This window comes from Sinohyriopsis cumingii, chromosome 2 (genome assembly GCF_028554795.1).
Source record: "Sinohyriopsis cumingii isolate HCF-2022 chromosome 2, ASM2855479v2, whole genome shotgun sequence".
NCBI classification, from domain to species: Eukaryota; Metazoa; Mollusca; class Bivalvia; order Unionida; family Unionidae; genus Sinohyriopsis; species Sinohyriopsis cumingii.
In genome coordinates, this window is record NC_142962.1 from 69,034,750 (window position 1) to 69,058,006 (window position 23,257).

At 34.6% G+C, this 23,257-nt stretch overlaps 1 protein-coding gene across 1 annotated transcript in view; it reads left to right on the forward strand.

Annotated features, from left to right (window-relative positions):
• The window catches only part of LOC149805105 (uncharacterized), a 97,262-nt gene that overhangs the window by 64,015 nt on the left and 9,990 nt on the right, over nucleotides 1–23,257 (forward strand). Inside the window, exons 16-21 of the mRNA XM_089947392.1 lie at nucleotides 4,480–4,526; nucleotides 4,997–5,038; nucleotides 5,531–5,717; nucleotides 6,985–7,120; nucleotides 8,874–8,980; nucleotides 20,910–21,034. Coding sequence (XP_089803518.1) covers nucleotides 4,480–4,526; nucleotides 4,997–5,038; nucleotides 5,531–5,717; nucleotides 6,985–7,120; nucleotides 8,874–8,980; nucleotides 20,910–21,034 — 644 coding nt within the window. The remainder of the gene's footprint in view (nucleotides 1–4,479; nucleotides 4,527–4,996; nucleotides 5,039–5,530; nucleotides 5,718–6,984; nucleotides 7,121–8,873; nucleotides 8,981–20,909; nucleotides 21,035–23,257) is intronic.

A 23,257-nucleotide genomic window follows, 5' to 3' on the forward strand; every position in this document is an offset into this window, starting at 1 on the left:
ATGAAAGATTTTTACTGCACAGCCATGAGATTCTTATCTACAGTTGACAGTCTGTGTCTGTATTTAAATTAAATGTCAGACCAATCGTCTGGTTTATTATATTGCTCACTACAGTTGAATTTAATGTTTCAAATTTGCATGCAGTTTGTTTGTTATAAGAATCTGGTATATAAGTTTTGTTTTTTGTCCTTATTAAATCAATGTTTTCTTTATCTCAGTATACTTTTTATTTCCTCTACATTTTATTTATTGTGAAGGGATTTGTCATTTTTGGAATCGGTTGCTGAGCTATAGCACAGTACTTGATGAAATTTGACTTAAACTTTTCATAATATTACAGGTTCTATTTTTTATTGTTACAGCCTCTGTTGGTACTTGTGTTTGACCATATATTAGTACTTTTGATCATGTTACAGCTTCTATTGTACCTTTCATTATGTTGCAGCATTTCTTGGTACTTTTCATAATGTTAATGCATCTACTGGTACTTACCATCATGTTTGACTATCTATTGGTACTTTTCATCATGTTTGATTGTTTTTTGGTACATTGCATCATGTTATAGCATATTTAGGTACTTTTCTTTATGTTATAGTCTATATTGGTACTTTACATCATGTTACAGCATCCATTGTTACTTTCCATCATGTTTTAGCATCTTTTGGTACTTCTCAGCATGTTATTGTATCTATTGGTACTACACTTCTTCAACAACATGGGAATTTGAGGACTTTTTTTATTTTAAGTTTGCATGAATGTCGTCAGTCTTTTTGTAGTTTACTTGCATAACAAATATTTATGTGTGAATGTGATCATTGTATCTTGTAAATTATTATATAAATCAGATAAAAGTATCAATTTGTTATTATTGCAATTGTGCAATTTTCTAAGCACAGGCATTTAGTACAGTGAATCAGCATGAGCTCAAAGTTTTTGAATCTTTACATTTTCCAGAGTATAGTTGTTGTTGTAGGGTTTAATGCCATTTTTCAGCACACTATAGGCTATACATGGCAGTCAGTATTAATGGTTTAGGAAGAACCTGGGAAAATCCCACAAAGAACCACCGACCCAAAAGAAGCTACTGGCAAGCTTTCTCACATACCCACATTAGCCGAATCCGAGACTCGAACCCACGCAGACAGAGGTGAGATGGCAATGATCCGTAATGGAGAGCGCTTTAGATCACTCAGCCCCCGCCAGAGTATAATAGAAGTGTGAGCTCAAGAGTTCAGAGTCTTTACATTTGCCAAAGTGTAATAAAATAATGTGAGTCCCAAAGGTTCAAAGTCTTTACCCATCACTATGGGAAAAGTATGAACTTATTAAACTGCTTTTAAATTGAAACCTCACCAAATGTAAATTTCATCATCTTTTCATATTCCTTTTCTAAACTAAAAGCGTTTCAAAACCTTCAGTATGGCAGCTCTTTAATATCCCAAATCTGGCAGAAAAATATTTGCTCATACAAAATGACAAAAGCTTCAGAACATCAGACCCATCATGGAGAGTGGCATCTCTAACAAAGAACAAATCAGAAATGATATGATATTGTGCCAGTCACATATAGGACACACATACTCAGTACCTGGTTCATTTATACCTCACCCCATCAGGCAAACCTTGACTAGAGTGGGTACCCTGCCAATGTCCACTGACTGAAATACATTTATGTTAAGGGTATTGACTTCAGTGCTGAGACATAATTTGTTTTCTTAATACACAATGAAGAAACTTTATGATGATACACTTCCAAAGAAAATCTTGGACTTTTTGAGGGAATGCTCTTTATATATAAAATTTGATCTGACATTTCACTTGTTTGGTGGCAGATGGATTAAATGATGTACAGAGGAAAACATGAACTTGAACATGATTTCTGACAATATACTTTGTAAATTAGATTAGGTTGACAAACCCATTTCATTTTATCGACCATATATATGTTAAGAAACGTAAAGCAATAACTGATATAAAAGGTGCTATTTCCCAGCTGTTTGCATTTTTTTAGCATGTTATTCTTGATCATTGATCTTATATTTACCTTTCCTGTGAATTTATTCCATGTGACTATAATAACAACATATATGCATGTTTTGCTCAACTCATTCCATTTCTAGGAAAATTTTCTACCAGTTTACCAATGTGCTTACTTTCATACACACATACATACTCTGAATGCTTATATATATATACATATATATATATATATATATATATATATATATATATATATATATATATATATATATATATATATATGTATGTGTGTGTGTGTGTGTGTGTGTGTGTGTGTGTGTGTGTGTGTGTGTGTGTGTGTGTGTGTGTGTGTGTATGCTTTATATCTGTTTCGTGTATAGAGTAGCTTTATGTTTAACATATGTTACTAGCTTATCAAGATTCTATTGCAAATCAGATATATGTTAATCTGTGTATATTATTTATATTGTTTGCCACATACTTATATCTAAATTGTTACACATGTACTTGCTTTTTTTGTTGTCCTTTCCATATTGGGTATCATATTAATGAAATTGAGGCAGGAGATATAATCCTAATGCAGCATTCTCATGACAATCATTGTACTTTTTATAAATATATTTACATGTTTAGTGTGTTGTGTATTCATTAATGTCACTAATGTTTATATTGCTATTACTGAATGTAATCTCATTTAGAGAGAAAATATAGTCATACATACATACATACATACTTGCACACACACACTCACACGTACACACACATGCAAACATACAGATGTTTGTAAGAGTCAGATATAAAAAATTCTTAAATTGCAAAAGCAATACCAGTGTTTAAGTATGAAGCTGATATTGCATGCACCATCTAAAATGGTGATCATGTAACAACTAGTTTAGAGTTTCTCAAATGATACTTCTGTGTCTACCACATAGGACTGATCTACAGTGCTAGTCAGTCTTGCACTAGGCACAGGTACATCAACATTCAGGTATATGAGACAGAGTGATCCAGTGGTATCATTCTGTGCGATTTGCCTGGGATAAAAAAAATTCACTGATACTGTGACTTCAGTTAACTTAATCTTCTTAGAATATTCAGTTTTCATGGATTTCATGGCCTCAAAAAACTAAGAATTTAAAAACCTAACAAACATGGATGGAAACTATAGGACTCCATCCCCAAATTCATGAGATTGACTATGAATGAAAATGTTATTTAAAAATTCAACAAGACATTGATGGAAACTATAGGACTCCTTCCTCAAATCCAAGAGTCAAATTTTATAGTAAAGTAACCATTCATTGTATGATAAATAGTCCATTCATAATATGGTAAAATAACCCATTCATTGTATATTAAATAGCCCAATGATTATACAATAAATAGTCCATTCTTAGCATGGTAAAATAGCTCATTCAGCTTATATACAAACACCCATATTTGTGAGTTTTTTTCAGTGTCCTGGATGCCATACTAGAGGTCATAAATTTGAAGCTCGTGGCAGAATCCCATTTTTTATATTTATTTAATACCCTTTTTTTGTATTGTTATGTTCAAGCTTTCTTTTAAACTTGCTCATCCCAATTTTTTATTTCTTGGGGGTATTTAGCACAGTCATACTATGATAAAACAGTCTATTCATAGTATGGAAAATAGCCTATTCATAGTGTGGAAAATAGCCTATTCATAGTTTGGAAAATAGCCTATTCATAGTATGGAAAATAGCCTAATCATAGTATGGAAAATAGCCTATTCATAGTATGGAAAATAGCCTATTCATTGTATGGAAAATAGCCTAATCATAGTACAGTAAATAGCATATTCATAGTATGGAAAATAGCCTAATCATAGTACAGTAAATAGCCTGTTTATAGTTTGGAAAATAGCCTATTCATAGTGTAGTATATTACACATTCATAGTACAGACTCAGTCACTACATTTACAACAAGTACCTGTCATTGCCTTCTTTTCTCCATTTTGACCTGGAACATAAACTTTCTGATGTAGTACCCAAAAGTTTATATGTGGGTTGTCAGTTATGTACATTCTGTCAGCAGCATATTTGCTTTAATACATACATGTATTTATAAATATATATAGTTTCAATAATACCAACACAAGTTTGCATTTTTATGGTGCAGATTTTAAAGTATGGATGCTGCCAGACTTATTCATACCTGTAGCACCTTGTATTTACTGCCAGATTGACTTATTCATACTTGTAGCACCTTGTGTTTACTGCCAGATTGACTTATTCATGCTTGTAGCACATTGTGTTTACTACCAGATTGACTTATTCATACTTGTAGCACATTGTGTTTACTGCCAGATTGACTTATTCATGCTTGTAGCACCTTGTTTACTGCCAGATGGACTTATTTATACTTGTAGCACATTGTGTTTACTGCCAGACTGACTTATTCATGCTTGTAGCAAATTGTGTTTACTGCAAGATAATGATAATTGACATAACTGGTCAATTTCTTTTTATTTTCTAGGCAAATCACGACTTCAGCAAGTTTTGTAGGCCCTTATCAAAACATGGGTAAGTGACCTTTACTTATGCAAGCATACTTAAATTGTATAAAATATGAAAGTAAACTTTTTTTATTAGATTTTATCAATCAAAACACAATATAATATTGAAGGACAGTTTTTCATTTCCATTTTGCTAGAATTTTGAGTGCATTTTAACTGATTATAATATAGGCCATGATACAAACCTTGTGTAAAATATCGTGAATGTCCATATTTTTATCAGACTTTATCAGTCTAAACATAATCGAGTGCACAAAATATGAAAGTCAACATTTTTTATTAGATTTTATCAATGTAAACATAATTTAATACTGTTGGATGGTTAAGTAGATTAAGAGCTCTAATCCCTTTTCCATATCCATGCAAATAGGTCCTGCAAATATCTCTGCAGTAAGTATACCCTTCCATACTGCATTTTACAAATTCCAAGACAGGTTGGAAAATGCATTTAAGATATGCTTTCTTTATTCTTTCTAGAGTGAATTTCTTTGTTTGCCCAGGGACAGCTGTATGGAATAGGTGAGTTTTCTAATTCTATCTCTCCCAGCCAAAATCTCAGTCCACCATATGTAATAGTCTCTTTTTCATCACTTATTGTCAGTCTCTTTATCACAAGACATATTATTACACCTTGTGGTGCAAGAATAACCACCCACAAAATAAGGAATCTTGGATCAGACATTCTATAAACCACATAGAAAAAAAAGTAACATAGTGAAATTAAATTCTTCTGAGTGAAATTAACTTCTTCTGCACATTTGTCTTCAGAAACCTCATCTTCACAGGTGTTTAACTATATGTAAATATATGTATTGCATATCAGAATGTGTTTTCTATTGAAATTATCTATAATATATTGACTAATATATTAATGTTTTTGCTATTGGTGTGACTAGTTTGTGAAGTGGATTTATAAATGTTTGTTAAGTATGCTGATTTTATCTGCACTTCTCCCACTACTCTTTAAGCTGACATAAATTAGATGATTAGGAAATGTTCATCTCTTTTCAGCATTGGAGGGTGCCCTGAAGCTGCAGTTACCAACATCTACACTGCGGTGAAGTGTGCCACCACTGATGGTGGCCTGGGTGTGGTGGTTTCTAACTGGTCAGGAAAGAGTCATCTTAATCATCAGCCATTTTGCTGGCCAGGGTTCCTTGTAGGGGCTGGGATGGGATGGAATTCAGACTGCCACTGGGTGAGTTGATAGCAAATACATAGTTTCTGTTTGTGAGCATAATAAATTGAGAATATCCTTAGGAGTCATCAATTATATTAGTGTTTTATAATCTGATTTAAAAATTATACAGTAAACATTCTAAAAATTTCCAAAGTAAAATTGAATGTAATGTGCTGATTGAATGTCAAAATTTACAGCAGTATGAAGAATTATATACATTCAGTATATTTGACACATTTTGGTTTGGTTTGGTTTGGTGTTTATAACACAGCAACACAAGATTTTGCCAAGGCAATAGGAGCAAAGTCTTTGCCTAAGGACACACCATGGAACCAGCCCAGGCTTTTCTAGGGTTTTAACCTGCACTCTTTGGGTTACAAGTTTGGCACATTAGCCAGTGAACTATTTTCTCTTCTAATGCCATTTTGATCTTATTATTATTCTTGATACATTTTGGTGCTATGGACAGTTACATTTTCATCTAATTTTCTACAATATTTTCCAAAATTTTCTGTCATAGAAATAACTATATTGTGTTTCCAGGTTTGCTGATGTATATTGGTGTTTTTTTTCTTGAAGATTCTATATTGTATCAGCTGAACTCACATGCTGCAGATAAAACTGCATTTGAAATAATATAACTACTGATAATTGTTAGCAAAATCTGCAGAATTTAAAGCATTGGTTAGTTCATATAATTGAGTATCTGGCTATTATATATTTGCAATTAATTAAGCAAAACTATTGTTTTTATAAATTTATTTTTAATTCATTAATAAACATTTCTTTCCATTTTTTCCCTTTCTCTACTTCAAATACAGATAAAATCTGGATATGTTTATAGATGTCATTGTCTAGTTACCGAGTGTTATCCCTTGTAAAATATGCAGTTGAAGACTCTCCTCTTTAAAGTGCACTAGTTGCCCTGATCCTGCACACAGTTGCCCAGATAGTAAAACTGCCTATTTGCATGTTCAAGCGCAAAACTTGAATTTGACTTTCTTTAAATAAATCAATATTTAATTAATATCAGCTGCTTCCTACATGCATTTTGGCTGGTAAAAAAATGGATGGAATTTTCACATGTGTAATTTCTATGGTGAAAATATAAGAAATACTAACAGTAGTGCAGCTGCAATTACTGCTCAACCTCTGAACAGTTTTACACTCAAAAATTTTCCAGCTTCTTGTGTCCACTTTGTGAAGCTACATACTGCTGTATTTGATGATCAGTAGAAAACATGTGCTTGTTGTATTATATTTGTTCCATTTTACATTATGACAGGAGTACCTCCTGGGGAACCTGGGAGAGTTGATGAATAAGCATGTTTTCCAAGACAAACAGAGTATAGTAGGCCATGTGGTGGTGGAACTAGGTCGGGCAGAGACTTATCTTCTTAGATGTGCTAGGCTTCAGTCAGGTAAATACATGGTCTAGAGGTGGTATCATCCACTAACACCTTGTTTTCATGGTAGATATTGAAAACTGCTTCTGTAAAATGAAGAAAATATCTTAAGTATCTTCAGGCTGCCACATTACTTTTTGTGGGGACAGTTTTGACAAAGTTTATGTCATCAATACATTCAAAAGTAGTATTTATTTACAAAACTCCATAAAAGAAACATGATCCTGTGGATAGAAATCCAGGGTGAAGATATTATTATGCCAGTAGAATTCCTGTACATAAAGAGGATGAGGAAACAAAACTCGTCTAGAGTAACTCGAAAATAAAATCAGCAGGATCTCGAAGTCATATACTGAAGTGCAACATACATGCACTTGGATATTAGTCTATTGTAATAACACATTTGTTGAAGGGCAAAATGCAGTTTCCCCATAGTTACTTTATATTTCATCATTCCCATAGCATTGATTATTTGTTTTACTAATTTGTTTGTAATTGAACATGTGTTACATAAAGAATAGTTATGTCAGTTCAGCTTAAGATAGTATGATTAACAAGCAGTACAATATAAATGTAACCATTGCATTAGGTTCTGGTCTTGAACACATATGCAGAGTAGCTCAGTAACACAACTTCATCCAAACTGAATATCCAAGTTTACAAGTCTGCCAGTGTTCATGAGATTTGACTGGAAATGCAGCCTCTGTAATGATATCTGTTGAAACTGAAGCGCTTTTGCACTAGTTTCTTCATTTTGTAGTTGTTTATAGCATCAATTTACTTCATTGTAAGTTTGGTTTTTAATGAAATTATAGCTGTTGGTAGATGGTATAGGGGTATGTGTGTGTGTGTGTCTGTGTGTTATTTGGAATTTTAAGGTAGCTTTTAAAAAGTTTTAGTCATATCGCTATGATGTCTGCAGTGTGACAGTTTATAGTGATGTCTAGCACTGGGGCATCATGCCACAGACATGTAGCATGATGTCCCACCCAGTCATATTATCCTGACACTAGGCTGACTAGTCCTAACACTAACCTCTTAATGCTGAGCGCCAAGCAAGGCAGCTGTTGGTACCTTTTTGGAAGTCTTTGGTATGACTCAGCTGGGGATCGAACCCACGACCTTCCACATCCAAGGCGGATGCTCTAACCGCTAGGCTACAGGAGTGGTAAGATGGTATTGGTACCTCATATTTATGGACAAGTATGTAAGAAATAAATTAATAGCTGATATTATTGGATGTTGTCACTGTAACCAAATGGTACATTTAATGGTCTCTGGACATTATTAGTGACCACTTGGCAGAAGAGAGGCCCTGACAAACGAATGAATTGTGATGTAAGGTAATAAATGACACGAATTAATGAACTCTCTCTCTCCCTCTCTTTTTCTCTCTCTCTCTCAATACAACATTTTTATCATAAATTTTTAAAGCATAAGCATGTGTCTAAATGAGATCTGTCCTGATTTTGTCAACTATTGCCATTTGGCTGGTGTAAGTCTGGTCAGGGTGAACTGAAGTGCCAACAGTTATTGATTTAATATCCTGTATGAATCAGTTGGATGACTTTGCCTGCATTTCCATACTGGGTATTTCAGAATAACTGCATCAGGGATAGAGAAATTCCAAAGTCAATTGAAAAACACAGTATTGCTAAGGTTTCCTTTTCTTCCATCATATTATGAACATAGCCACCTCAACCAAGGCAATTTATCTACCAACCAGACTCTGTTAAATCTATCTTGAATTTCATATTACCATTTTCAGGAGATGACTGTTCTCAACTGCCAGCTGACCAGGGGTCAATGCTGTACCAGTTTCTGATAAATCCAGATTCTTCAGACCTGGAGAATCTCACACCAGAAATACTTCAGGTGAGTTTTTCAATATCTGTGTTTTCATATTTTGAATATTAAGTTTTATGAACCATAAAATTCTTCATATTTACCTCTGCTTCACAATGGTCAGTATGAGGTTTACTGGTTCATCAAACTTGATATTCACACCAATAAAGGTCAATAATTATTCCCTCTTCAAAGAAGTTGTGAGAGGATATAGCCATTTGCCTATTTGTTTGTGTGTTCATTTATCTGTTTTCATTTGTTTTTTCATTACCATCTGAACATTTTATTGCCTTCACAATATTTAAGGCCCTGTTTCACGTACACTTATAAAACTTAGTATGTGAATGCATCGCATGAATAGAGTACTCAACCATACAAAACTAGGTCACTTTGACCTATTTGCATGTTTTAGTGGCATTTGTTTTTTCAGGTGTTCATTTGTTATACCTTAAATATCTTGTAAAAACTTGTACATAAAAGCATCAAGATACAACTAACTCGTTTGTTCCAAAGCTAGGTCAGAATTACCATAATTTGCACACTGTAGTGACCTTTGTATTGCTGTTTATTCAGTATTTTTGACCCTATTTCACTAGCACTCATCAAAATTGGTATGTGGATAAATTGTAATGAAAGTAACTCATCCATACCCAGGGATGGTCCTGGCTTTTAAAAAGCTGTCGCCAAAAAAATTGCCAACCTCAATATTTTGTCGCCAATTTTCAAAAAGTGTTGCCAGAACAAGTAGTGTACATTTTTTCAAGTGTTAATTTAGTCTATTAATGTAACAGGCAATGAAAATTACAAAAGATGGGTTAGTTAATACAACAAGCATTAACAAAATGTTACCAGGTGTTACATGAAGATCCGTAGCGATTTTAGGGCTGCCCACTTGTTGAATGCAGTTTCAAAGTCTAATTTTTCACATCTGTACATGCTGATTCTCATTAAATTCTCGAGAGATGAGATGCAGAGTTTATTTCTGATGTCAGTTTTTATGAGGTTCATCTTACTGAATCCACATTCACAGTCTACAGTGCTGACAGGTGACACCAGTAGTCTCTCAGCAGCCGCCCCCCCCCCCCATGGCTAGCTTCACAAAGCTTGTAGTGAATTGCTTCCTAAATCCTAAGAATGATCACTGAATGCTGTATAAATTTTCTCGACAAGCAAAATAGGATCTCCATTCCCACAAATGAAACTTACATGAGTCAACACCTGGCAATATTGGACCGTATATATAAGCATAAATTCACACCCAATTTAGGGATTCTTTCACTCCTGTATTTTGAGAAATAAATAATTATTATTAATTATGCAAAACTGGGTTTTTTGCTATTTTTTGTTGCGGAGTTTAAGTCTCTGCAGCTGTAACTTGGATTGATGGCAAAAGGAAAAGATCAATGAGTAAAATGCTGCACTGGTGACAGATATAATTGTGACTGAGATTTTTTCCATTTGCTTTGTATTTATACGCAGTAGTCGGTACTTCAAAGGTTATCAGTTTTCTGTGAAGGTTCAACAAAACTATTGTATTGGTATATGTAAAAAAAAAAAAAACAACAGAAGGATTAGCCATTCAATTAATTGTATCTGTTCTATTCGCGTCTTCGGAAGTCGGTCAGTTGTAGGTATAGTTCGGTAGCATGATTGACTGTATCACAGCATACAGTACTCAGCCCAGATGTCAGCATAAGCAGATTATGATGTAACAATGCACTGTAAAGATGGGGTTGTCAATACGAACAAAGGATCGTTTGTGTAACAGATTGATTCCAATGCATTGCTTAGTCAAGTTTGTGGCTTCCTTTCATTCTCCCTTTTAATTTATACAAATTAAATAACCAAAAAGTCTGTTGCCAAAAAAATCGCCAGATGGGATATTTTTGTCGCCAATAAGGAAAAAAAATCGCAATTTGCAACATTGGCGAAGCCCAGGACGATCCCTGCATACCAAAATTATGTCAGTATAATCCAGTGTCATCTGTTTCATTTGCAATGTCTTGTTCCCTGTTTTATTCACACGTGGTAATTTACAGGAAAATACATCTCAATGAAAATAACTCAACCACACCAAAACTTTGTGAATTTTCATGCTTGAATTATTTATGTGTCTTCATCAAATATGTTTATTGATCATAATACCTAGGAGAACTTCTACTTCCTTGCAGATCCAGCCCTTCCAGGCTAAAACATTTTAGTTTAAAAGCTAACAGTTATCTGCCCACCTGGTTGGCAGTTAGAGTGATCTCCCCTTGAAGCAAATATAGAGAATATTTCATTTGCTACTTGTGCCAAATAGCATTCTCTTCACAAACAGAGTCCTCACAATCCACTTACAAGCATTTTGGGAGTTTTCTACCTTAAGTTGAGGACTGTTCTTTTCGAAGGAAATTATACTCCATCATTAAATTTCCAACTTTTCTATTCTTTCTTTCATTGATGAAAAAGCTTAAGACTCTTCAGTGTCATAACTCTTCTGTCCTCACTTGGTACATACCTGCATGGGTTTCGATGGCATCGCTTTGGTTGTATTTAAATAAATGCAGATCTGGTCTGTGATGTAGAAAACACATTTAATATTGCTGTATAATTTCCGCCACTGTCAGATACCTGTAAGTTTTCTGTAATAATCTAGTCTTAGCATCCACTTGATAGCTATATATATGTGATGTTGTATTGATTTTACCTGTATAGGCCATCATTTTGCTTTTTCGACTGATAACATTATCTTACAATTGATATTGTAGCTTGCACTTCATAAGTATCAATAAAGACACTTCATTTCATTTTTATGTGCATGTATGGTGTGTACTATAAAAAAACTATGCATAGGTAACTTTCCTATGTGGGGCCCCGAGTGGCCGAGTGGTCTAAAGCACTCACCGTTCCGGATCACTGCCATCTTACTTCTGTCTGCGTGGGTTTGAGTCTCAGGCTCGGCTAATGTGGGTACGTGAGAAAGCTGACCAGTAGCTTCTCATGGGTCAATGATTCTTCCCAGGGTTCTTCCTCCACCATTAATACTGGCCGCCATGTACAGCCTATCTTGTGCTGAAAAATGGTGTTAAACCCTAAAACAACAACAACAACTTTCCTATGCATAGTTTAGTCATAGCATCCACTTTATAGTTACTATAAGCAATGCTTCTGTGATACACCTCTCCCTCGATAACTCGCGCACAACGGGGTCCACAAACATAGACCACACTATAGGCGAGGCGTGAGTTACCAAGGTACCTCCAAAAATTGGGGGGGGAAAATGGCTTTGACGTCAAGAAAACCGTGGGGGGGGGGGACAGCATTAGTGAATTGGGCTGTTTATTGACTAAACCCTCATTTTATAGTCACATCGATAATAATTTTTAATAACGCACTTTTTCTAATGAAGTTGTCCGCTATTCTGTTTAAATAACATTTATTTTCAAAATGTCCAACATATGAAAGATCATTCCAACTGGTTTCAACAACCTTCACATGTACACGAAAACAATCTGTGTATTACATCACTGCTTTTTGTTTTCTTGATGAGTCTGGTTCCCATAATGGTGTTTAATATTATCCTGCCAAATCAGGAGTCAATAGAGCAGGGAACTAGACTAATTGTTGCTACACCTTCAAACAAGATTCTTTTTTCAAAAACAAGCAACATTTATTTCATGAGACAATCGTCTACGTTGAAACTCAATTTTTGTATTGCTCATTTAGCACAACATTGATGTCATGATTTCATTGGAATTAATAATGGAGCTTCTTATCATCCTTGAGGATATCTCTAAGTGCCAGTTCAAGAATTCTCTGAAACTCGCTTGCCCACATTGGTCCATATCTGTGAAAGCAAACTCTTTATTTTATGGAGTATTCATTTCTCTTGGCTGCCTTCTTATCTTTGATCACATTTATGAAAGAGTCGGTTAATTTAAGGTAGTTTATGTTACATACACAATAATATTTACAAGTCTTTGATTGATCAAATGAAGTGAGTTCAACATATGGCCAGGACCGCTAGATTTTAAGTTTGTAGGATTTTTGTGCCCTTTAACTTTTATTTTCACCTCATTTGTTTGATTCAAAAGACATAATTAACATGTTAATACAAAGGAGGCCAGCTTTTAGTTCAGTGCAACAATACAATAAATACTTCCGGAAGTCAGTTTTCAAAACATGGTTGGCACTTAACTAGGTTCTCAGAGAAACGCTGGTGGACATGGCTGTTACGGTAGATGGATGCATTTATGATGATTACACTTAAAAGAAACTAAAAGACAGAACTAGAACACAAATTTAGTAAAAAAATTATTTAATTTGTATTTATTTATTAAATTACTGCCTCCACTTGGCGTAAGTGACATTTTCATTGATTGAAATTTCCTTACATATCATTAATTGCGGTTTACTAGGAATGTTGTTTGAAAAGAAAATGTAAAAAATTGTATGACCTATTTTTAAATTTGATATTTGATAGTGTTGATTAAAATTTACAGGTTCTCTCTGCCGTTTTCGATGATAAAATGAAAGATACATCAGAGTTTCCGTTATCGATTTTGATCGCGATTTTCTTCAAGTTCAACAAATAGGATCAATTTTTGGGGTATTTTCTGGTTTTAAAAATGGGATCCACGCCTTACCCCACATTATAAGTGGGTTCGTGAGTTATCAGGGCATTAGTTATTGAGGGAGTGGTGTATTATGGTTTTCTTATATAGGCAGTCAATTCACCGTTTTTACAGGTAATTTTTATTAGAATTAATATTTTAGTATCTACCTCATAAGCATTAATATAGACACTTCAGTACTCTACCTGTATGGGCGGACAGGTGCACCCTTTTAAAGGTAATTTTCAGAGTGTGTAGCTCTGCATGTACACTCTAAAGTAAAAAAAAAGCAAGATTCATGCCACAATACACCTGTATATATTGTGTACTGTGTTTTGTCTTCCAGATTTAGACCATGGGTAAAACCTGACTGATAACCAGTCTACATTTGTAGTTTACTCCAGTTGTCAGTCTGCAGATACATGTCAATCTTGCATATTATGGACAAAAATCAAAGGGAGCAGTACTAGGGGTACTCAAGAATGGACAGCATCATGCCAACTAAGATGGCCCTGTTCTGTCCTGACTGGACTCTGCTGTATACCTCTGATTGTAATGGGTCAAGACCACAATCGATAATACAGTACCAGCCACCAGAATAATATGCACTCTCATACATCATTCTAACCAGCATAGTCTGATAGGCACTCCCCACGTACAATGCCCAGAGATGTCGTTTAACTTTGTTCTCAAGCCTTTGCCACTCAAGGGAACCTGTACTTAGCAACAGCTATCTAACTCAGGATGTTCTGCGAGTTTAGTGAGTCACCATTCTTGACATTTCTTTCCCGCTACTTTGCAGGTAGAACAGGAGATGTTGGCTTCAACACCTTGTCCAAAGATGATGAAACTTGATTGCAAGTAAACTCATCATCATTAGATATTAATTGATGTACAAGACTCAGACTTATGGGTTTTGACTAAAGAAGTTTTCTGCCTTCTGAGTTCTGTCATCTTCCTCCCACTACAACAACTGCCTGGTCTAAAGTTGGACCTAAGCACATTCAGTCAATTCATTCACACCCCTTGGTTCACTATGGAAACACCACAACAGGTTCTAAATGCCATCCATGAGGGAGACTACACAATCAATGCGTATTTTCATGTCCCTATTTGCATGGCTTCCAGGAAGTACCTGTGATTCACCTACAAAGACACAGTTTGTCTGTTTAAGGCACTCCCATTTGGACTCGGCATCTATCCCTAGGTTTTAATTCGATTGATGGACTGGGAAATGGACCATGTCTGGACAAGCTCCATGGCAGCAACAGCAGCTACCTGGATTACATTCTACACAAACATCAGTTGTTATATCTTGGAGCAAGACACAGATCTGCCAACTCTTTTGATTTTGCCATAAGTCTTACAAAAATTACCCTTAAAATATGGACTTGCAACATAAAAGCAAAAACTACAAAAAAAAATGATCATTGCCGAAAAATCCGGCAAATTTGTGTTTGATTTGGATCCGGGTATCATATTAGAAGTAGTGAAATTGGTCAGGGAACCAGATTAACTTTACAGCAGCACATCAGATGATTTACACTGCACCTATTTGTTCATGCAAAGTGTCTTCATGATCAAGCTGTTGATCATAGAATTTTTTTTAAAATGGTGTCATGCAAGCAATGCATGTTTAAGACAAAAGGGAAAATAAGCCTCTTGAAAAGTGTTAATAATCAACACAGGAAAAATAAACAGGAATATTCAGATTCTTGTGAATAAGAGCTGGAAGGCACATAATTATGTTTATTAGACATTACATGCCAATTTGAGTACAACTCTTGGCAGGAAATATGATTGCCATCGTCATGTGAAATGGAAAAAGAATTTCCAGGAATTACGTCAAGTTGAGAGACAGCAACAAGCCGTTGAGCTGCATAGGGTTTGGAACTAAAATTTGTGCATTGTACTTGTGGTAAATAAAGTCTATGCGTACTTTACAAACTTTTCAGTTGAACATAATGTTTATCATCCCTGCACGTTCCAAATACCGAACTTTTAATTACATTTTTTTCCAACTTTACAATAGCAGTTTATGATACTTTGTTACATCTTACTGAAAACTGGTCAGACTTACAGAAAAAATCAACTGCCTTACTGAGATGGACTTGTCAGGGTTGGCAGGTCTGAAGACATGATATCCTTCTCAACCTTTGTTTCCTTGTCAACAAGGACAAATCATACATAATACCATCTCAACATTTTGTTCATCTAGGTATGGAGTTGAGTACTCAGTAAACAGAGTATGTCTCCCTCATGAACAAGCATTGAAAATCAGTAAAATTTTGGCTGCCTTGCTTATATGGGATTATTTATCCACATGAAATTTTCTTCACCTGCTGTGTTTGCTCAATGTGGTACCAGACTTCTTACTCCTAGTTCCATTTATGCATCCAGTACCAATGATTATGTTGCCCAGATGAAGGCAGAGACATTGCCCATCGGACCAACTTCTCATTGACTTGTTGTCCAGGAAGAATCAACTATTACAAACAGAAAGGTCTCAGTGGTGGACCTATCTGAGACAAGGTGGAATTCCAACTCCGAACCTTAGTCTCAACAGTCCTGGATCCGAAGGCCTGGGCAGTCTATGCTCTATCCACAGATTGGAACAGTCTGCCTACACATACCCTCCAGCACCTGATTCCAAAGGTGGCACAGAAAGCAAGAGAATCAGAGTGTCTCCTCATCCTGATTATTCCATTCATATGGGAAATTCTTGCATCAACAACTTCATCAATCTCATGCCAGAAATCTCCAGGAAATCAAGATGTTGCCTCGTCTGATCAAGCCACCACAATGGCAGGTGTTTCATCCCAACCCAGAGTTGCTGAACTTGCTTGTCTGGATCATATTAAACAAGCCCTCAGGAACAAACAGTACTCATAACCAGTGGTGGAGAAATAACTCAAGCCAGATGGCCATCCACTTTATAAGCATAATGAAGACAAATGGAATGGAAAATCTATACACATAGTGTTCTAAAGAACGTATTATACCACTACAAGCATCAGTACCTCAGAAAGCTAACTTCTTACTGTGGCTCTTTGATGAGAAATAGATAGCACCAATCAAAGTCAAAGGCAATAATTCCAGGATTGCTGACACCCTGCATCATCACGGAAGAGAGGATATCAGACAAACCTAAGACCTGCCTGATCTTCTGTCCAATTTGTATTACAAACACCACAAAGACATTTGCTTTGTGTCCGAAGTGGGTACTAACCTGTCTGAACAAAACACCATTCTGCACTGCTCTCAAGAGCTTGATTGCTTCAACTCTCATTTAAGAGAATGTTACTTGGCACAAGTAGCAAATGAAGTATTCACTGTGAATGGTAAGCAGAATCAGTAAAATACATGCTCTAACAGTGGACCCAGACTACACCCATTTTTGACAAGACGGGTTAGTATGCCTCGTGACAGCTCCCACATTCATTGTCAAGAACAGGCTCCCATTCACGGGGAATCAGACGTTTGAAATATCTACTCTGGATGCTTCATCTCTAGGTCATCTACAGGAACCAGTCCAAGTTCCAAATTGGTACTTAAGATGGACCAAACCATTACACCAAGGAAGATCTTGCCTCTTCTTATGCCTCACAGGGGGTAAGGATTTGTCCTGGATAAAACAGGTCATATTCATTCCACATATAAAAAAAAACCTAGACCAAAGAATTTGCTTGGCATCACAGATCACAGAATTAAAACACTTGCCATAAACATTTCATTTGAGCAAAACTTGTCATTATTCATGCCATGGAATGGAGAACCAAGTCCGCTTCTCCAGATTTTATCTCAGAGATCTTTCGTGTTATCCTAAAAGATTTGATCTGGTGGGACCGAATGCCTTGGTGTAGCAGGTTACCTCCTAGGTCTTTTGACAGCTTCATATAGGCACAACCTCAACTTTTACTGGATTTGTGGGAGGGAAAAAATTTCACTCTTGAATCTACTCCCAAACAAACATATGGAGTCTATTCTTCAGTGGGACTATCTAGAAACTTTCTCACATACCTTAGGGAACCAGAGATGGTCTCTCCCTTGTAAGGGGATGTATTTCCTCCACCTTTTACCTGTTCTTGGGTTTTAGATAAAGTTCTTTATTAGATGAAGAAACCAATTGTTAATAATAAAATATGTTTCTTCAATAATACTTTCCTCGATTATTATACCGGTACACCTTCCCAGCCTCGCAGTTATATCTGTATAGAGAGTGTACCATCTGCTCCAGTAGTAACTAAAGTTTTTATGGGATTTGGTGCCAATCCTGTTATCAAAAGAGTTTTAGAGTGGGAGGGTTGGATTTGTGATACAGTAGTAGTGTTTTTCCGAAGATATTATGATTGGGTAAGTATTATTGAAGAAACATTTTTTACTAGTAACAATTAGTATTTTCAGTGATTAATTTTTTTTATACCCTCAATACCTTGGACTCTATTTGATACTCATGAAAATTTTTATGTAAGTATTTCTTGATAATGAAACTTAACCATAACCAATGAGGTCAGTTTGAATCAAATTTGCATGTTTGACTTATCTATTTTAATATGTTCATTTGTTACACTCCAATCTCAAGAACTCAATTTATAATAATAATGATAATAATAATAATAATAATAATAATAATAATAATAATAATGTTGATATTAGTATTATTATTATTATTATTATTATTCCAATATTGCAGATCCTATTTCGAAAACAACTATCAAAATTGTGTCATGGATACATCTTTATATAAGGAAATCAAGCATACCAAAACTAGGCAATTGTAATTCAGTTTTCATGTTTAAGTAACTTTTGTATTTTTAAACTTCTTGAACACTCATGAAAATTAGTTTCTGATTGTAACTCTTAGAGAATGACTTAACCATATCCAAAACTAGATCAGTGTTACCTAATTTTCACCAGTTTATTCATTATATTCTCCATATCTTGGACCCTCTTTTACCAACACTGATGAAAATTTTTATGTCTTTGCCTCTTGAGAGAAACTAAACCATATAAGCAACTGGTCATTGTGACCATTTTATTCATGCTTGAATGAATTTGTTATTTATGCAATCAGTTTGTTACCTCTTTAGTATCTTAGACTCAGTTGTATGAAAATGAAATGTGGATGCATATCAGGGTGCATAATCCTATCATATAAAAACTAGGGTATTATAACTTAATCTTCACACTTAATCTTCACACTTGACAGACATGTTTTTATCAGGTCAAACACAGTATCTAGGTATCTTGTAATAACATCCCCATTTTTATATTCCCCAGTTTAGGAGACTCTTATTTTTCAGTGTTATTTACTTGCAAAATCTTTGCTCACCAGCACATAAGGCCAAGACAGCTTATAGCATAGCCCTGCATCATTCATGCATCATGCATTGTGTGTCCAATCAACAAATGTTTGTTAGCAAGCGGGATGCTTTATTTCTAATCCAGTTTTGATCAAACTTGGAGTTGTATAGTGAGTGAAATCCATACATGTTAATCAGCTGTGTCTGATTGGCTGAGTATGCTACCTCACTGGAGGCCATATTTTAGATTTGATCATGATCAGTCTTTGTATCATCTGGATCTCAGACAGTTTGGTTAATGAATCAGATTTATGCATGAGGTGATCTTGCATTTTTTGGGGCTGAACTTGTTACCACTGCAAAAGCCATATTTATGATTCCTCATCCAGTTTTTTTTTTTAAATTTGAAATACGAGTTTATGTCATGAAGCTCTTAGATAAATTTGATAATTGGCAAGATCAGTGCATATTAATGATATGATCTTGCATCTGATTTGCTGAGATTGTTATCACTCTGGAGACACTATTTTTAATCCAGTTATGATAAAATTTAGAATGTGGGCATATATCATTGGGATGAGTGAGATTCATGCCTATTAATAAGGGGTGAACTTGGATCTGACCAGCTGAGCTTCTTACTGATTTAGAGGCCATATTTCTGAGCCAATTTTGATTAAACTTGGAATATAGTCATGAGTTTGGTAAGAAATAAGATTGATGCATAATAAACAGGTGCTGTTTCATCTAATTGAGTTTGCTACACTCGAGAGACTCTATTTCTGATATAAATTTGATTAAAACTTGGTTGACATTAATCATCAAGTTCTCAAATGAGTACATATTCAATTATGAGTGAGAACAGTGCATATTAAGTAGGTGATCTTGATTCTGATTAACTGAGATTTTCATCACTTTAGCCACTGTGATGTGTTTTAATAGGAGTAAGATCTATGTATATTAAAGAGACCAAACTTCTTACCACTCAGGAGATGATATTTCTGACATAACTTTAATCAAACTTGGTGATAGACTTATATCAAGACATTGGATGAGTTTTATTATGATCAAGGCATATGCATATTTATGAGGTCATCTTACATCAGATTGGACGAGTTGTTTGTTGCTATAGAGACTATTATTTTTAGGATTTGATCAGACTTGGTAAATGGGTTTATGTCATTAAGATTTTGGGTGATCATGAGTGAGGTCCTTGCTTATTTATAACATGGTCTTATGTCTGATTGACTTAGAATGTCACCACTCCAGAAACCTTTTCAAATCAGATTTTGATCAATGTTATTAAATAGTCTTAAAATATCAAGAAGTTGGAGTAGTTATGTATGAGCAAGATCTTTATATATTTACAAGATGTGATAACATGTCTGATTGGCCAGGCTTGTTGCCACTCTGAAGACTGAAATTGTGTCAGAATTTACTCCAGGTTGGTAAAAATGTTTATATGTATATCATCACTGCCTTAGAGGGGTTCCAGAATAAGTCAGTTCTGTGTATATTAAATGTTTCATCTATTAGGCTCAACTTATTATTGTTCTAAATGTGTTGACTATATTTCTCCTTCAGTTTGCCAGGTATTTAAAACATGGTAAACAGATTTATATTATTAAGATCCTGGATGGCATTAATTAAAGCAAGAGATTATGCATATTAAGTATTTACCTTTATGATGCTATAGTAAAATAGGTAAAATTAACATGATATAAATTTTGGAAGATAGATTACATTATGTTCTTACAACACTACATAAACCTGCCTAGTAAAATGGTTATCAGCTATGTAAGACAGGTGACCAATCAGACCCCTATGAGCCTCTTCTCTACGAGTTAAATTTTTCAGACATGGCCATGTGTAAAAAGGTGAAACTAATACATTACATTTGGATGTTTCTTAATTTTTTAATCATGGATGTTTTACAAAATGGGTTCATCAGATAATAGACATTGTATAACACTGATGCCCTATTTAAATGACAAGCGATAAGATAGTGCATAATAATTATGATATTTTTAGTTAATAATTCCATCTTATACATCATTAATATAGAAATCCATTCGTCACATGAAGAAATGCCAGACAGAGTTAAAGGATTCAGATATGAAATGTGCACAGCACAAAGAAATTCTGGCTGAGTTGAACTTTACCTGTGATCTGATGATGCTGTCAGCCAGGTAAGTTCACATCTAGTGAAACCTGTACTTGAAAGTCGCCTCTGTGACTGGCTAAAACCGGCTGTAATACAAGTAAACCCCATTCAAATTTGTATTTTGTTTTAGGCACAATGCTTCATGTAAGGGTTTTTTAGGAAACAATCCTTCGTACTTATGCTGCACAGAAGATATTAGACTAACTGAAAAACAGTTATTTTCATCGTTAGTGATCCAGAACAGTACAAATTGATGGTGCACATGGTCAGAAAGGGAGAACCACTTCCAGTCAGAATTGCATGTGAGATGCAGATCGTGACTAAAACTTATGTAGCTTCTTGCATTCAGGTTCATAGAAAAATTGAATAGTTCTGTCTAGTTTTCTGAATGTCAAAGTTCCAAGAATCTAGGTTAACTGATTGAACAATTCACGAGTCTGTGACATGTTCTTGGAAACCCATGTTGTATTTTCTGTTTTGCGTTAAAAATATGATTGAACTTTGAGAATACAAATACTCTACCATAATAAAATTTTATATCAGGACCTTTAATTTTCTGAACATGATATTTTCAGTTGTTAATTATTTTCCAAACTACATAAAATTTCTGGGCTCAAAATTGCATTGTTTATGCCTTAATAAACTGACAACCATACTATAATTCATTACTGAATTTGTTTAAGTTATTAATCTTTATTAATTAATGATCATTATGAGTGCTTAATGCTGGATCTGTATCAGGATTGTGTTGTGTTGAATTCTCTCTACATGCTGTTTGAATGCCAAAAAATCAAAGTCAGGTTTCAGACACTGCTCATTCCTGATGGACTGGGACATTATAATTAGTAATAGGTAAAGAAAATGCCAAAAATACATAAAAGTTTTCAGTGGTGTTAAAAGAACAAAAGACAAGACTCTAAAATTCATATGTATATAGGCATTATGGGCTGTGGATAGATAGCATCAAAATGATTATTTGCAGTCATAATGGAACATACCAAATCTTTATAAAATATCCAGTTGTTTGATACGATGTTTATAATCACCTTCATTTGATCTGTAAGCTAGTAATTTTAATCAAAAAGTTCATGGACTAACACAGTAGTGACCATTTCATTTTAATGTATTTTTCATACAAATGCCAAATGTTCTGGGGAAAACTTTAAAGTTTTCAGGATGAAAACACATGCACATCTGTTAGCAATGACATGATGGGAAAAGTGTTTGAAATCTACTGAACTGAGAAGGCATCACAAGACTTTGAACTATGGGGAACTTTAAATCTTTGATTAACACTTTCTATATTTGGCTTAGATCCTTCACTTCAAGGAGTGCACCTACAATATGTAAGTAATGGATCTGCTGTCCATAAAAAAAAACCCACACACACACAGTTCATACTACTTATATAATTGACAGGGAAAACTTGAAGAAATTTACAAATAGAAACAAATTTTTCAGTGATGTATTAATATTTAAATAGGAAGTCTTGCAAGTTGCTGCACAATTTTTAAATGAGGATAGGCGGGTGCATAGACACCAGAACATTATCGTGTAAGTGATCTTTATTTTCAAGCAAGATTATTAGCCTAGTTTACCTTGACCTCTTCTGACTGGTCTGAACTTGCTAGATGCATTAGTATGCAATAGAGATAGTAATATTCTGGATAACATATTCAGGAAAAATAATATTTTTTTTAGCACAAACATTTAACTTAAAAACAAAAGTTACTAATTTTCAGTATTAGGAATTTGATAAATGATAAGTCGTTTACTTTTTTCCCAACAAATAATTTCATGGTGAACTTGAGATGTTTACAACTCAGAATCGTTTCTAAAATTTACTGAAAGCAGATGTCTTTTTGTGGGGTCTTAATCAACCTAATACTCATGACTTATCTCCTGCCTCAAAGTTATTAATACATGTATGCAAGTTCATATATGTACAAACATTCTTAACCTTAGGATTGCACATCATTATTGCCCAACGGAAAATTGTTTTTTTTAAAAATAATTTAATGTTCATTTCGATAGAAAGTAAATTATATTCCAAAAACCTTTAAATTTCCTTTCAGTGTTAGTAAAGATTATTCAGTATATAGTTTACGATCTGTTTGGCATTAAAAAATGTACACAGAAACAGAGCCATTGTTTACTCAAAGCCACAATGCTAATTCTGCTACTTGCCAAATTATATAACAATCAAGATATGGTACTTTTTATGACATATAACACTGTCCATGGGAGC